This window comes from Penicillium cinerascens (assembly GCF_028974065.1).
Source record: "Penicillium cinerascens strain IBT 15544 chromosome Unknown contig_16_segment0_segment0, whole genome shotgun sequence".
Classification (NCBI taxonomy): Eukaryota; Fungi; Ascomycota; class Eurotiomycetes; order Eurotiales; family Aspergillaceae; genus Penicillium; species Penicillium cinerascens.
The window spans coordinates 1354009-1371034 of NW_026695286.1; the positions used below are offsets into that span (position 1 = coordinate 1354009).

General features: G+C 50.6%; 5 protein-coding genes across 5 annotated transcripts; 1 reads left to right on the forward strand and 4 right to left on the reverse strand.

Moving 5' to 3' along the window:
- Window positions 1-1498: 1498 nt before the first annotated feature.
- Window positions 1499-3505, forward strand: N7498_000471 (uncharacterized protein; the record flags this gene model as incomplete). Its single annotated transcript, XM_058447534.1, has 1 exon — window positions 1499-3505. The coding sequence occupies one exon, from the start codon at window positions 1499-1501 to the stop codon at window positions 3503-3505; it is 2007 nt and encodes a 668-aa protein (XP_058312945.1).
- Window positions 3506-4873: 1368 nt separating this feature from the next.
- On the reverse strand, window positions 4874-5605 carry N7498_000472 (3'-5' exonuclease; the record flags this gene model as incomplete). The annotated part of the gene is made up of 1 exon (XM_058447535.1): window positions 4874-5605. The coding sequence occupies one exon, from the start codon at window positions 5603-5605 to the stop codon at window positions 4874-4876; it is 732 nt and encodes a 243-aa protein (XP_058312946.1).
- A 1904-nt stretch (window positions 5606-7509) lies between these two features.
- Window positions 7510-10149, reverse strand: N7498_000473 (DUF3824 domain-containing protein; the record flags this gene model as incomplete). The annotated part of the gene is made up of 4 exons (XM_058447536.1): window positions 7510-7916; window positions 7977-8360; window positions 8418-9788; window positions 9903-10149. The coding sequence occupies 4 exons, from the start codon at window positions 10147-10149 to the stop codon at window positions 7510-7512; spliced, it is 2409 nt and encodes an 802-aa protein (XP_058312947.1).
- A 1364-nt stretch (window positions 10150-11513) lies between these two features.
- On the reverse strand, window positions 11514-12929 carry N7498_000474 (uncharacterized protein; the record flags this gene model as incomplete). Its single annotated transcript, XM_058447537.1, has 2 exons — window positions 11514-12314; window positions 12366-12929. The coding sequence occupies 2 exons, from the start codon at window positions 12927-12929 to the stop codon at window positions 11514-11516; spliced, it is 1365 nt and encodes a 454-aa protein (XP_058312948.1).
- Window positions 12930-14413: 1484 nt separating this feature from the next.
- Window positions 14414-16689, reverse strand: N7498_000475 (Zn(II)2Cys6 transcription factor; the record flags this gene model as incomplete). Its single annotated transcript, XM_058447538.1, has 3 exons — window positions 14414-14696; window positions 14753-15951; window positions 16003-16689. Coding segments are annotated over 3 exons (2169 nt in total), but the record flags the coding sequence as incomplete, so codon positions are not given.
- Window positions 16690-17026: the final 337 nt, after the last annotated feature.

The window sequence follows — 17026 nt, forward strand, 5'->3', positions numbered from 1 at the left end:
CAGCTATGGTCTCCTCGCTGTTCCTTTCAGTGCTTACAAAACCAGGACGGCGTCTCTGACCGGTGGAATATTTCGGTAGACCACGAACGACCGCGCCGAATGGTCGGGGCCGAGCCGAACAATCAGGGTGGGGGTTCGGAGATAAATGGCGAGAGGGCATTCATCTCTGGATGCCCCCGTGACACGCGACTTTGGAACCTCTTTGACGCCTTCGCGAAATCCAGAACGGCTTCCACCATCTTGTTCCGCGAGGTATTGTCTGGTTGCTTCCTCTCTTTCTCTTGAGAGCATCCCAACAGAGTCGACACGCTGTTAAATGCGTAATGCGACAATCTAGGCACTCCGGAGCGAGGTAGAGTGGAGAAAGACTGTTAGAGTAGTTAAATCCGAGGTATTAATCTAAAGACCCACTTTTCAGGTCGCCCCTGGCTTAGTTTACACTAAGTTTACAACAAGTTTTCACCTACAGTCACACTCAGGCCTCTGACCTTGCAATTGGTGACACCTTTTTATGAAATGGCCCCTCGCATAATATGCTTTTGTCTAGTTGATAATAGAGAATCCCAAAAAGACACCTTCGTCCGACTACGTGGCTCCTATTATACATGCACCAATATTACGCTTGAGAGTAAGCAGCTCAGAAAATCCATGCCCATGAGCAGATGAACCAGACCATATGGAAGCTATACGCAAAGCATAGAGTACATCTTATAAATTAGATAATTAGGGGCATTAGGACTATGTAGGAAGTTGATTCAAGTCAAGTTATCATCACCAAGAGGCCTCAATTATATAATGCTGGCTACACTGTGCTTGCATGCCTATGGAGAATAACATTGATATTTCGTAAACGTTTGATAGTCTCGCAGAACGTATTTCACTACCCACCCGGCCACCGCAGAACTCCATATTAAATGCTGTTTTTATAACCTTATGTCTCAACAACCATCGGTCTAATTTATTATAATATAAATATCCTGGTATTCATAAGCATTCTTTATAGCAGATATTAATTTCAAGCCGATCAAAGTGTCGTATATTCACAATACCATAAATTACGTTGTAATTTAGCTAAAAAAAACCAGAAATATATATACTCCCCTATCAAAATTTCCTAGACTCTATTTAAGTACTATGTTTACTGTATAGAACATGACCTTAGAGATTGCTATCTACACGAGCCCCGATTGTTGAGATATAAGATTGCAAAAAATGGCATTTAATATGGTGTTCTGCGGTGGCCGGGTGGATAGTGAATTACGTTAACCACATTGGAGGATCATTCCACTAACCAGCAGTTTTACCCCTGCATAATTCGTTAGCGGTAATATTGTCGATCATGACTACAAATTGAGTGAGGGGCAAACACCTGTATTCAACAGGCACAATACGACGGCATGGATACAGTAGTTTTAAAACCCCCAGCGCCCTTATTTCCGTCCTCAATTTCTGGCTGGACAGTTGAATTTTACAACTTTCCCTTACCATTACAATCGATATGCTTTTGCCAGTCTTCGCAGTGCTTACATTGTTTGCTGGAAGTGCAGTTGCCGAATGCCCATTCAAGTACCAAAAACCTGACGATTTAGGGCATACAGTCGACAAGTATCCGCAGACTCCCGATGGATCCAGCAAAAAGGGTATCTTCTATATGAATCGCATTTCGCCGGGAGGCTCACGTCTCTATGTGGCCAATTCCGATGGTAGTAACATGAAGCCACTCGAGAGCAACAAAACGGCAGGATTCGACTTGCACCCTTCCTGGTCTCCCGATGGTCAATGGGTTGTGTTCACAAGTGAACGTCGTGGTGATGGACAGGCTGATATCTACCGTATCAAATCTGACGGCACTGAGCTCAACACTTTGGTGCAGACCGATGCTTTCGACGATGCGGGTACGATATCTCCCGACGGCACCAAGCTGGCATATGTTTCGACACTTGGCAACTTCACGACAAATATATGGGTTAAGGACTTGAGAACAGGTCAAACGCACAATTTGACGGATACTGCTGCGACGCGAGGTGACCCTGCGAGTCCTCAAGGGCATTTTCGTCCAGCATGGTCGCCTGATTCAGAGTGGATTGCCTTCAGCTCCGATCGAAATACAGATTGGACTGGTCATAGCAACGGAACTGGTTGGGAGCATACTCAAACGCTCTCGATCTATGCTATTCGACCGAACGGTTCCGATTTCCGCCGGGTAGTAAGCAAACCCGGCTACTCCCTTGGTACGCCCCAATGGTCTCCAGATGGACGCCGAATTCTTTTCAATGTTGTTCGCACCGAAGACACGTATAATGCACATGGAATCTCGAGCTCAGTAGCAAGGGTCACTGGCCAGGTTGCTAGCGTGGATTTCCATACCGGCCGTGATATTGTCGTATACACATCTGGGGATCACTTGAAGGTCGGCCAACACTGGATCGGCAACAGCAGTAACATCGGCTATTTGATCAAGGGTGGGGACAATGAAGGTATTAACTACACCTTGCCTGACTCCACTCATAGCGCATTCAACTTAACCTATCTACGGGATCCATCTTGGTCGCCAGATGGCACAAAGCTGGTTTTTGAAGTACTGTCATGGGATGTACGCTCTGCCGGCAAGCAGCTCTTCAGCTGGGATGAGGAATGGGAATATCGTTTCATAGATACGTTCCCACTATTGAGCAACACGACCGGTCGTATAGCTTTGACTGAGAAGCAATTGGGAAACTCGTCAGTGATAACATCCACCGGTAACTTGACAGACCAAATAGACTCTTTCGACGTGTACAAGGTGTGGTCGAGCAAAAACAAGACCAATGAGGAGTGGGTGGAAACCGGCACCGGCGGTGCGTTCCAACCAACATGGAACCAAGATGGCTCACAAATCGCCGTCGGACTCGGTGTCTGGTTTGCCGGTCGCAACGACGACACAGGAACGATCTATCTGGCTAATACTACTGGAAATGGCTTCCAAGACTTGACCAAAACACCCTCTACTCTCAACGCTGGCTTTCCATCTTTTTCACCCAGTGGTAACAAGCTTGTCTACCGTCTCTGGGACGTTACTAGCCAATCTCCCTTGGGGCTTAGAATTCTTGATCTTGAGACAGGCAGAACCACAAATCTAACTACTGGCTGGGATAACACGCCGGGGTGGTCGCCAGATGGCGAGCGCATTGTCTTTACTCGTCAAGTAAACTGGACGACAGAATACGGTAGCCGGTGGTATGCCGACCGCTTCGATATCATGACCATTCGACCAGATGGCAGTGACCTGACTCGCATCCCTGATAGTCTGGCTAATGACGCCCATGCTGTGTGGTCGTATGATGGCCGCATCCTATGGAGCAGTGGTCAGTACGCCTTCCGTGACGAATGTATTCTGTACGATCAAACCTTTCAGCCATACGGACAGATCATGGTGATGGATGCCGATGGGTCCAACAAGCGCCTCTTGACTGATAGTATGTGGGAAGACTCGATGCCTATGTATTTACCGAAGGACGCTCTATAAGTCGATGTCAATTTGCCAAAGAGGGATTGAAGCTCAAATAAGGGCTTAGAAGAGAACTTTTTCATGAAACTCATGGCTTTTCTTAGGGAGGATAGTCCTAATGAACAGCTCTCGGCCTTCGTTATGGGTTCTCTTTGAAGAACATTCTATATGCCGATTAGCTTAAATCTAGGTCTTGCCCCATCCGCACCTCAGGATGTGAAGATCTCAGAGTTAGACTTTGTTCCAGAAATATTAATGAACGGCCACTGTAGCTAGGAATAATCGGCTCTGGAATGGGAAGATGTCGAGTAAAGTGGGGTAGTAAATCACACCCGAAATGGTTTATTTTCATTTGTGTCATGATTTCTTTGTTTGTATTAAGGGTTTCTCGCAACCCGCTCCGAGAATCGGGATTTTCCACCGCCCTTTTCCTACTCATACAAGCAAAGACACCCTAACATCACGCATCTTCCGCTATTTTCATCCTCTCTTCAGTTCAATTCATCTGATATTTTTTGGGTTGGTCCCCCTTGGTAGATTAGCCTCATTCTCGCATACAATGCTGTACTGTATCAGCTTGCTGTGACAGAAGATTTTGGTGACTGAGAGATGTACGGGCCTGATTAAGAGTATATGCTAAATAGGTCTCCCATCCCTTTTCTTGAACTACTCTACGAGCTACACACTCACTCGTCAAAGATTCTTAGGGTAAGCTCACTATCGCCCTCTGTATGCGGCAGGACTACTTGTCTGATTTCGGAGTTATCGCAGTCGCCTAGGTTTACCACGTTACAGGTGTAAGCCAGCAGTGGATTTTGTTTTCATCATAATTGCCTTGGACTTAAAGCAGGAGGGTAACGGCAGAGGGATAGGAGTGAAGTGGAAGGGAAGGGAAGGGAAGGGAAGGGAAGGGAAGGGGAAAAGGGTAAGGGCAACTAGCGGCAACTGCCTGGAAGGCAAGGATATGGTTTCTGCTCCCGCATGAAATCTTTCCCTTATCAAAATGTACAAAGGCACACTTAGGGGTAGGGCTTCACCCTCTGGGTGAAGAACATTGAACATTGAGGTGGGTAACCTGCCGCTCGAACCCGGAAGGCCGACTGCGTACAGCGGCGAGCCGCCCAGCACCGAACGATGGGCGCTAGGTTAGCATCGCCATAGAATAGCTGTTGTATATTTTTGTTTCTTGTTTCCTTTTGATAAATTTTAAGCATGAGAAGCAAATGCAAGAAATCGGGGCTATAACCCAAAAATAAATTTGAAAGACAAGACAAAAAAACGATGGTGCCAGAGACTATCAACAACAGAGGCGGAAGCGATTTCGAAGCGAGGGCATGACTCTCAAAATGGTGCATATTTCAGGAAACCACGAGTTCTATTCCAAGATCAATCGGACCAAGGATCATATCCTTCGGGCCATCCAAGATCCCGCGCGAGATCGGACCATCGAATATCTGCGTAGTCATCTTCACTCCCAGTATTATATTCCCAGTTTCGAGTAGACTGGGTGGCAGGCAACTTGCCCTTGGACCTGCTCTTACCGTACTTTTGTCGATTCCGTGCAGACTTACGCTCTTTCTCCTGGCGCCGAGCATTTTCCGCCCATACTTTCAGTTCTTCCGGGTTCCTAATGCACCAGATGACGACATCTCGTGCTGCATATGCGTCTTCCAAAGCACTATGGCCACAATCGCTGGTCTGTATATCCAAGCTCAAGAGGTCTTTTGCAAGTGCTTTCAACCCCCACATACGGGTCAATGGCTTTGTGGATTCAATAGAAGGGAAGACAGTCTCAGCGGTCAAGATGGCAGAGTCAACAACTTTCGCATGACATATGCCTAGTACTTCGAGATCATAGTTGAGAGAATGACCAACCAACACAGTCGAGTCGTCTATAAACTCGCATAGTTTGTCGCGTGCCTCTCGCCAGCTTTCAAATGCTGCACCAGAGGCAATAGCTCCGGCCATGATGACTTGTGTCATGCCACTGAACTTAGTTCTCCAGTCAACCACATCCTCGACTGGATTAACATAGCGACTTATAAGCACTTCGCCTGTCAAAAAGTCAATGGCGCTAATAAAGGCGAGTGTTTGGCGACCGTTTTTAACCCCCACCATCTCACAGTCAATTGCGATGGCATGACTGCTGCCCGCTGCTTGTAACTCCAGATGACGTGTCTCTCGAAACTCATAGGTTTTAATGGATCCTTTGGATGGAGCTTTCTTGTTTCGTATGGAACCGGGTCCAAGAATGTATCCTTCCCCCTGGAGACGACTCCATGAATGGCACCTTGAACGAAGATATCGCAAGATGAGATTCTGCTCCAAAGGGTCTAGAATGGTTGGGTAAATCGGGATTCCAAATTTAACAATTGGCAGAGCTCCTGTTGAAATGAATGTAAGCCTCGAGTTAGCCACTGGGTAGGATCCGAGGCTCCTGACCTAGTATAGGGTTCTCTTTGAGATCCATTACTGGCATAGATTCCAGTAAACTATTTAACAGATGATCATCCGGAATCTCCAGTCCCTGTTCGAAGGGTTTAAGAGCCGCGTTGGAGGCACCTGCTTGGACAGCTCTCAAGCGTAAAAATGGTGTCACCACTCCGCTTGATGATGATACGCTTGGTAATGGTATGCTCGAGAATGGTATCCGTGGAAGATCGTTTGGTATATCCGGTAAAGCGCCGTTGGACTTATTATACTTTTGGTAATGCTGTATAATCCCCAGCTCATCCTTGAAGGCTCTTTGGCAAACAGAACACTGAAAAGAGTGGCGCTCTTTTCTAAAGTGTCTTCTGACGCCACCTAGACTCTGAAAGTCTTTCCTCTCACATCCAGGACAGGAAAATCGAACTGAAGTATTTTTGACCATGTTCCTAAAATATTGAATTTCAAGGTTCATATGACAACCGAACGAAGGGTGCGGATTAAAGAGCAGATTTCGAGAAGTGTCGCGCACTTTATTTCTCTGCCTAACACTAGGACTGGCGCTCAAGGCACACACGTAGCCAAATCCGTGCATGCTGTGGCGGGAAGCTATTGGTAGGTACAGGGGTTTTGGAACTACTACGATACGATACGCTGCTTCGCCACAATCCCCGCGCGCGCGCCTAAACAATTTCACTATTCTAGTCTGCTCTACGAAGAGGAGAGACTCAATATCTGGCAAAGCCAGTAAGTGTTACTTACATTGTTAGCCCAGTCGAGGTTAATCCGCCAGGGGGCTATGTGTAGATGGTAAGAGACCGACTGGTTTAGATAGGGCTTCGTGGCCCAATGATGTGCCACTCTAACTCAGCTGGCAAGGTCAGTGCGGTGCTCGCACCGGCAGGTTGGTTAGTAGTTGGGTGGGTGACAACCAGTGAATCTCTGCTATTGTATGTTTTGCTTTTTTAGGCACATTAGGAGACGATGGGCCGTTGCTACGAGTCTTAGCTACTATAGCCTTAGCCAAGCTAAGTTACGAGTCTAGCTCCAGGGCTACGCCGCCCTACCACAAAAATAGCCCCAAATATAAGGAAAGTCACGCAGGTAGGCTGTTGGATCGATATACAAGTGCGCGTAGAGGCTGATTGGGAAGTCTAAGACCTCACCAGCCACATTTTAGGTGGAGCAATATACAAGTTTCACCAAAATCACAGATGTTGACCAAATGATAAGTGCCGATACGTTGGGATCAAAGGAACTTATTGAGAACTAACGAATACTATACAGAAACAATATACCATTCAACTCCAAGGAGAATACAGTCATAAATTCATCATCATATCGCAGAGGCATTAAATCATGATCGAAGCAAGGCCATAGGCAAAAACATCTCTAAAGCAGAGAAAACATAGCAAACCGAAATACTTAACAGAGTCGATGTAAGCGTCACAATACAGAGGGAAAAAAGAAACAAGCAAAGAAAACAAGCAAAGACAAAAGCAAAGAACCACCCAGAAGATTAAAGAACCGCAGCATTTAAATCAATGTTTTTGTATCCCGGTCAAGTCCAACTGTTTAAAGTAAGTTGGGAAGAATCAGAATAAGACTCGAGTGAATTTCTTAATCAGGTCTTCGATCTTTTCGACTGCGGGATCTTCTGTCTCGGTGATTAGACGACCATGCGAGTCGAATCGATCTGGAAGATCGATTGTCGAGTCTGATTCTGATTCCGGATGGTGTTGACCTTGGGAGTGTTTAGAATGATGGCGGTATTCCCGAGATCGAGCAGGGGCCGGGGGTGAATATGGAACAGAGGATGAGCGACGGCGAGAATAATGGGGACGACGGCTGGATGAATGGATGGTAGAATCACTGTCGTCGGTCTCGTATCCGCGATCTGGCTCCGGGGTCAAGTCAAAAGCGACGGACTTTGAGGAGGGTGCTGGTTGGCTGCCGGATCGGGGTACGGACGGTGGTGGTTGGAGGTTGTTCACATCTAGACCTGTACGTAGATTGTTAGCTTTTGTTCCACAGGTCACCGAGCATGGTTCAGTGAACCCACCATCGCGCGTGTGGTCCTGATCAGTGGGAAGGGTGGAGCTCTGTGGAGCACTCACATTCTCATCGGCTCGTCGTGGCCGCGGGGCGTAGGGCTCTGGTCCGGGTGCTGGGCCGTAGGGCTCTGGTCCGGGTGCTGGGGCGCCGTAACTATAGGGCTCGGGTGGGGGAGCCGCGCCTGGTGGGGGAGGGTAGTCCGCAGGGTTGTAGGGCTGAGTGGTGGCATTCAGGTTTGGAGTTGAGCCTGGCGGGGGAGGGAAGTAGTTGCTCTGGGGGTAGTAGTTGGGGTCCGGGATAGGATGATGGGGTGCGGCATGGGGAGAGACGGGGTAGGGCTCAGGATCATAGGATTCTTCGTATGGGTCGCGGTGGGCATCATCCTCATACCCTGTTTTACTGTCAGTTTTGTGTTGAAGGGATGAGAAAGGGATAGTGATGAACTCACGGGTCCTCGAGCGTGAACGTGAACGTGAACGTGAACGTGCTTCCTTGCGGTCCCGGTGCTGTTGATACTTGTGCGCGGCATATCCCAAGCCGGTGGCACCCAAGACACCCTCGGCGATCCCGCGAGAACGGCTGCGGTGCCGGTGCTTTCCGCTGCGCCGGCGTTCCCGATCCGAGCCCGAGGAGCTGCTATAACGAGGAGCACGGCTGCGACTGCGGCTACGGCTGTGACGCCGGCCGTCAGCGCCGTCCGAGTAGTAGGCAGTATTCTGAAGGGCTGGCTGGCCATAGTAGTGGTCAGCGGGGATGCTGCCCGTGACGGGGTCGTTCCCGTACTCGATCAAACCCGCCGAATCACGAGCAGGATCGGGATGCATTTCATGGGCACGGCTGCGGGATCTAGACCGGCGTCGCTCACGGCTCACCGGCTCTTTGGTGTCTTTCTCGGCCTTGTTCTTCTCGTAGAGACCAGTGATACCAGCGGTACCCAGACCAGCGGCCAGGATGGGAAGGGCCTTCCGAATGCGACTTTGCGAACGAGAATGCTCACCCTTGCGGGACTTGGAGCGGGATCGAACATGCTCGATCAAGCCCGCAGCGGCAGCACCAGCCAGACCAGCGCCGACCATATGCTGTCTGCGCTTAGACTGGCTGCGAGCGTCGTCATTCTCCGAGCGGGCAGTGCTCAGAGCCCTACCCCGAGAGCGGGAACGAGTACGGGAGCGGCTCTTCCTTTCATCCTTGTTCTTGTTGTTGTTGCGCATGGCAGCGACACCGGCAGCCACTGCAGCGGCACCGAGGCCAAGCTCCAAAAGAGTCTTTGCACGAGAGTGCGAGTGGGAGCGGCTGCGACTCCGGCTGCCGTTACGACCGCGGCTGCGGTGTCGACGGTGGCGAGAGCGTTCATCGTCCGAGTGTGCGCGATGGCGGCTTCGACTCTTGCTGCGGTAGTAGTCGCGAACGTGTCCGGCGGCATTGACAGCCACGGCACCCAGAGCACCAGCTCCAGCGGTCTTTGCAGCACGGCCTAGGCCATGGCTCACCTCCTTGCCCTCACGCTTGCTTCGGCTGCGCAACAGTTCAGCAGCACCAACACCTACCAGGGCACCTTCTACGAGGTGACGGTTGTGGTGGGGGTGCTCGTCATCATAGTCGCGGGTGGTCTCTTTACGGACGTAGACCATGCTGTCGTCGCTGCTGTAGTCATCACGATCCCCACGGCGCCGGCTAGCCTGGGATATGGAGTCACCCGGGCTCAGTTCTCGGCGCGAGCGACGATCATCGTACTCGCGGACACGGCGGCGGCTGTGATAGTAGTAGGGGTCTTCGTCGGCATCTGAGCGACGGACAACGTCGTAGTCGGTCTCTCGGGCTGGGCTTATAATCAATAACTGTTCTCGAATGAACCTTGGGTCCGAGTGTCGCCCAGGATGCAACAAATGATCTGCGGATCTGGTGCGGTTGTGGTGACGATGCATGTACTCACGTTCGTAGTAGTCCCGCTCGTAGCGGCGAGGTTCGTAGTCGATCTCGCGCTCGTAGCGAGAAACGGTCATGGGCTCTTCGCGCTCGGTCTTGCGACGGATAACGAGCTCGCGGTCCCCTGCATAATCGTTTCGACTCATCGAGAACTCTCGTCGGTCCTCACGGTCCTCGGAGGGAATGACGTAGCGCTTGATGGTGACGGGGCGATCATAATCGTCGCGCTCTCGCTCTCGGTAAATGTACGACATGGTACACGGATTAGAGGAAGGTGAAGGATGAAAGAAAGTTGGAGGGGCAAGTAATCAATGAGGGGCGACGGGAAACCGAGTGATGCAGAGAAATGGAGGGGCGCAGGGCAAGTGGGGTTCAAGGCAGTGATCGACTAGTGCAACAACGGAACAGGCGGGACTTCCGATTGGAAATATGGAAATATGCTTCTGGAATGAAATGGAAGAGATTTCCCTGATGATTCAGACCCAACCCCGAGCCCGAGAGTGCCGTTGGAGATCGACAGGCAGCACTGATTCACTTGGGCAGCAACCGGGACGAGACTGAAGGAGGAAATATGAAAGGCACAAGTAGAGGAGTTGAGGAGATGAGCAGAGACGAGTCAAAAAGTGAGTTGAGTTGAAGAAGACGGAAATAAAGAAAGATAAGAAAGAAAAACGCCACGTGAGGCTCCGTGTACTTCACCGACTGCGTAAACCCTTGATGCACCGGCGATGTCCTGTTTGCCTACTTTTTCGCCCGGGTGCTCGTGGCAAAACCACGGTGTGCCGTGGCTTAGACTTGTTTACTTCTACTTCACAACCTTGGATACTTCCCGCTCTCAATCCACGGAAACCCTCCATCCGGTGGGCCGCTCCAATATTCGCCAAATACGACCCGGACGTTGGAAGCCGGGCGCGACATGCAGCGTGAATGACACAGAGACGCACTGCACGCGCCCTGCGCCCCACCATCTCGGCATCCATGACCCTGCGCGTTACCTGCGAGTCTTCGCAGAACGTGGTTGACAGCGGGGAGTCTGAAACGCAAGGAAGACTTGCATTGATCCCTGCATGAGACTCGCCCCGTCCGTATCCGGGCGGCCCTCTAAATGCGACGGCCTCGTCTTTGCAAATTCCAATGCCAGATGTGGGGTGTCTCTGTGACGTCAACGGGTTCATGGTGGGACCGGGGTTTTTTCAGCCCTGCTGGTGGGCTTGAGCCTGGACTCTCATCATTTTGCGAAATCATACCGAGGCTGTCATTCTTTCATGCTATTATCTCTCACGACGGGTTGTTGTAGGGCTGACCCTTCTCGTCTACGTTATCGGGTTCTACTGATGAGCCGTGGCGGGGTAGAGAGTGACGTGGGACGCGAAATAGTTCACGATGACGTATACCCTCCGTCTGCCTCGTTTGCCTAGGTAACCCAAACATGCGCCGTGTAACACAATATCGCAAAGTACCACAGATTCCGTAAGAGGGGAACACCCGCCACCTTCCGAGAAACAGTAGCTAGAAAGCAATCCCAACATGTATTTCCTCTAATCTAAAACCAAACCAGGTCTAACAACGTACTCTAAACAAAAGCACAAAACCAAGCCTCTCCACCGCGCCGAAAGACTCAGTGCTTCGCTTTAAAAGCCTTCGGCTCCGGCAAAGCAGTCGGTGTGTCATCACGCTTGATATTGCGAATAAGATGATCAAAGGAAGCAGAAGAACCAACGCGCGGGGTAAAGGGTGCAAAGTCCCAAAGATACCCCAAAGTACGCAGAATAGACGAAGCCGAATAGGAAACGGTCTTTCCATTCGAATCGGTTCCCTTCTGCTCCACCAGGCCCTTGCCCACCCAGGGAGAAATCAGGATGGTAGGAATACGACCGCCGAGACGGTCGAAGGAGAAAGTGTATTTCTCGCCGTTGGGCGCAGTTTCGGTGTAAGTTAGGTTGTCAGGACGGACAGCTAGCGGTGGCGGAACGTGGTCATGGAAACCGCCCGTCTCGTCGAAAGTAAGGATAAAGAGGGTTTCATTCCACTGCGGTGAGGCGCGGAGGGCGTCGTAGACGTTTTTGATGAATGTTTCACCGTCGGAGATTAGGCCAGTTGGGTGCATTGAATTCGTGCCGACGCCACAGCAAGACGGGTCGATGAAGCTAAATTCAGGAAGGTTGCCGGTGGCGGCGTCGGAGTAGAAGGTTGATAAGGGCTGGGCGAGGTCTTTGTTGCCGCTGGTTTTGGTCCAGTGGAAGAACCAGGCGTCGACCATTTGGGTGTTGGTGTAGTAGTTCTTCCAGGTGTGGTTGGTCTCGGAGAGTTGCTGGAAAATGGAGCGCTGGGTGAGGCCGTAGTCGTAGAAAGAGTCGTCGTTTGTGCCGTGGCCGGCTGAGGTGCCGGAGAGGACGTAGGCACGGTTGGGGTTGGTGGGCTGATTTGGTTAGCTTTTGCTTGCATCTATGGACCCGGTGTCTGAACTTACACCGGGGTGGTCGGAGTGCCAGTGGTTGAAGGTGAGGTAGTTCTGCACGAGAGACGTGAAGACTGGGACCTCGTCCTCGGTATAGTAGTTAATGACCTGTTTAGCCAGCTCGGTCTTGTTGACATCGTCACCGTAACGGCGCAGCTGCTCGTGGACGAAGCCCCGCTGGTTGGGAGTGAGCTTGCCAGAGGCAATAGCATCGTTACTGGGAGTGAGCGTGCCATAGAACTCGATGTTGTTTCCGGTGACCGAGTGATCGGGGTCATCCAGAATAGAGTCGAAGTCCTTGGCCCTACTGCAGACATGGCCCATGGAGGAGTCGGTCAGGTTGTAGGGGTTGCAGTAAGGGCCATTGTTGATAGGATTCTCGAGGCCCTTAAGGGTCTGGCCACCAAGCAGGTTGTCGAAGGAGCGGTTCTCCATCTCCAGAATGACCACATTCTTGATATGGTTCTTGAGATTCTTGATCGAGGATGAGGAGTGGGCGTTGTGACCGCAATGCGGAGGTGCAGCAGTGGCTGCAGCCGCGAAGGCCAACAGTCCAAGGAGAGCGCTGGGATTCATGGTGAATCTCAATTGAATTGACGAAGACGCTTGAGTTCTCGAGCTGATCTTCCGGAAGGAGATTGTAGTGCCCTTTATAACTGTCGATAAGGAACATTGTTTGCAGCGTCGGGCTGGGCACCGAAGGGAAACGCATATGCACTATCTCTTAGTATCCCACGTGTTGTGGTACTGGTCGCCGTCTCGTTTGAAATCTAGGAAGGTCAGGTCTGCGGGGTATATACGAGTCGGGAAGATGGCTGACCGGAGCTCCAACAGATGCCCACTTGGACGGACCATCTAGAAATGCATTAGATCCGATTGGCAGCGCATAGCGAGTCCCTCGATTTTAATGCGCAATATGCAGGATGGGCAGGCACCGTGCAGGAAGGTGGTGCAATCGCACACCGTGATGTTCTATGTCCACTCAGTATGGCGGTGGTGGGCAGTAGAACGGCACGAAGCCTTGGCCTAGGATGCCAAGGCTGTGAAGAGTAATCTCGAGAAGGCTGATAACTCAAATCAGAGTGAGCAGGTTTTGCTCGTGCCAACCCACCGAAGGGCAAGTGGTGGGCGTCTCGTCCATGCCCAGGCTCTAGCCTTTGACGAGGCTTGCCAAGATTAAGGTTGTTTTGGCGGAAAGGGGCGATGTCCGTTTCAGATGATAGTGAATGTCGATCATGTAACTATGTCGCGAACCTCGCTTGCACAACTGTGGGAGCTGGCTAGTATAAAGTAGTGTTTCTCAGTGATCGCCGCTCGTGCTTTGCTCGGTCGCTTTGATTGGGCCATGCCGATTTTCCTGGTATTCAATCTAACCTGTGAATGCTAGTATGTACAAAGAAATCGGTAAAGTATCATGTCCAGACTGGTATCGACGCACTGCGACCGGTAGGGATCACATATTTCCACATATACCGTCTGGCATGGTAGTAGGCGGGAGCGGGAATCCAGAGTCAAAGATCATTCGATGGAAAAAGACTCTTGATTTCAAATAAGCAGACACGGAGTATATATGTCAGTTTGGCCGAGTGGTTAAGGCGATGCACTAGAATTATTCTACTGGATAGGTTACTATCCGGATATGCATTGGGTTCGCCCGCACATGTTCGAATCATGTAGCTGACGTTACAACTCTTTTTTTGCTCCCCCTCCCGCTCCCGCATATCACCAAGTAACTCCATCCAACTCGAAACCCACGAGAAATTAAAATATGAAAGCCTTCTTCCAATTTTGTTTTTCAATGTTAAATCTGTACGCCTTACCTACTACCCTCTCGATTTTTGAATGGAACCTCCAACTCGCGAAGAGCACGCTAGAGGATGTATATTTTAACATTCAATCTTCAAATTAGGCCATACTAATTCTATAATATTCATTCATCATGATCTCATTAAAAAAAAGATACCCCTAATCCAAATCAACCACCCCCTTAAACTCAGCCTCTATAAACCTTTCACCCACAATCAAAATAGAACTAAAAGCCGACTCCCTTACTCAACACCCTAATCAAACCCAAACTGCCCCATCGAGGAACCAAGTGTATCCCAAGGAACCGAGGTAGGACCAATCCAGTTCTGTGGTTGCAGAGACATGCCGAAACTAGACTGCATAGTGGGATCGCTCGACGACGACGAGACAGTCGGGACGGGTGAATGGGATTGCGAGTGCGATAGCACGAAGCTTTCGTGCATAGTGACCGAGGAGAGATTTGGGGGGAGGGTGGTGATCATAGGAGTTTGAACCCGGGGCCGGGGTTGTGTGTGGTAATAGGTGGTGGAGACATCTCTATTGGACATGCTGGTTAGTTCTGTCATTGTATGGAAATAATTGAATGAACGTACATTATCTGTCGGATGACGGGGACGGCCTTGCTGCAGAAGATGCTTCGCACGGACAGCGAGGCAAACATGTCCAGGGCTTTATTCAACATGTCTTTGGTTTCGTCGAACTCGGCTTGATTCTCCGGGTTCATGAGTCCGACGGCAAGGACGACGGCTGCGTGGAATGCGTGGAAACTGCCTAGACCACTCGTATACCATTTGTATGGTGCGAATCGGGAAGATTCCAAAAGGGTTTGAAAGATTGCGACAGACGCCTTGGCAGATGCCATGCACTTGGCTCTTGCTGCGCATGTCTCGGACGTGGTCTCGCCTTGGAGGAAGCGGCATAGACTGGGGCGGAGGAGGAGAAGGAAAAGTTGGTTGATTTGGCTGTAGAGGATGTTGAGGTTTGCTTGGTGGTGTACGGGGAGAGGATCTTGAGCCGAGTCAAGTCGATATCGCGAGTCACACATTTCGCGAATTGCGAGAATCTCGGTTTCAAGTTGGGAGACTGAGAAGCGGGATTGGGGAAATGTGAATATTGTTTCGCAGATTTTGTTGGAGATTTTGTAGAGGCGGAAAGTTAGGAGAAGGTAGGTCATTTGTGTTGGTCGGCTGGCCGAAGGGGAGGAAGAAGAGTCGGATGTCATGGATACTGTTGGGCCTGTAAGGAGGTCAATGTCGTCGACGTCGGCTGGCATTTTCACGTCTTGCGTTAACATCTGTTGATCTAGGCTTCCGAAAGAAGAGTTTTGAATAGTGTAGAGCATCAATAGCCCTGCCCAGGCCCGTCGGCGCTCTTCTCGTTCGATAGGTCCCAGAATGAACTTTTCTGGGTCGATATGGCAGCCCATGGATATAGCGACGTGCTGGGTGAACCCAAGTAATGTCCAAAAAGGCAAGCCACGGTGAAGCCGTGCATAGCTAATGAGAACCAATGCTTGCAGAGAGTTGATTGAATGGCGAGTCATAACGCTGTCGGCAGCTAAACATTGAAGAGCCGCAGATCGGTAGCGTGCTGATAGCACCTTGATGTTTCGACTCACAGTCCTCTCCCGGCCAAGATCAGACAACAGCGGGTCATCATCGTCAAGTGCGCTGACTGCAATAGATAGTATCGCAAACAGCAACGCGAGCCAGGACGTTGATACGCTGCCGGGATCGTGACAGAACTGTTGGTACTCCGCTTCAAATGTCAAGTCATGAAGAATGTGAAAGATCTTGAGAATACGTTAGCCGTCATCCGTACCAAAACCTATGTCTTCGCTTACCGGTGAAAATACTCGGAAATAGACTTCCTTCAATGTATCACAGTACCGACCCGGCGGCAAAATACCCAGCAACTCAGCGCGTGAGACATTTCCATTCCGAGCCAACGGGATCTGCAGATCGTCTTCGTCCGTGATATCCTGATCGGAGTTTCGCAAGCATTCCGCAGCGGGACTTGTAGCAACGACCGATTCCCACTGCGAAGCAAGAGGCACGTAACGCACATGGCCCGAAGATGAGGTATGGAGAGTCCCCACGTTGCCCAAATACGGACTTCCCCATGTATCTAGCCCGGTGCCGATTTCAGACTCCGAGAAGCTGCCCGAGACACTCGGAGCACCGAGGGGAGACCCACCTCCCGTAGGTGTTCCGGCATAGGAGTTGACTTGTTTCTGGAGGAGACCTTCAAGATTGCGGATTCGTGCCAAAAGCTCATTCTGTACTGCTGGGTCTGTGGGGGATGTTTGCTCGGATGATAACCTAGGCTGGCCAAGGTAGATGCAATCCTCGGCGCCTAGTCCTCGTCGTACGCAGGTTTGGCATGGACGGCCATCACGCGAGCAGCGAATTTTTCTTGTTCGACATGCCTGGCAGCTGATGGGCAGGCGTTTCCCAGATGACCGGGATGAAGCCATGAGATGCGACAAGATGCACGGAGTCCAGATTGATTCACTCGGCGCTTCACTTAATCTGTAATAGCCCCAGTGCAACAAACATGAACCACCAGTCGATCAGGCGAAAAAATAAGATGCGATCAATGGGCCTTGTGGACCAGCGGATACCTTCAGATTAAGGACCCATCGAAGTTCTGGAACAAGGAAAGAATCCACCCTGACAGGCGGGGGGGGGGAACGGGGTCTTTAAAGTTAAGAAGAGAATGCTAGCAGAATGCGTCATGGTATACCGATCTAGGAATGAACGCACCGGCTGGAAAAATCTCGGAAGAGGCAACGGCCTAGCCTAGCACAGCTGAAGCCCCATTCGCCCCTTTCGTTATAGAGACAGACATTCCTTAGTAAACTAGCA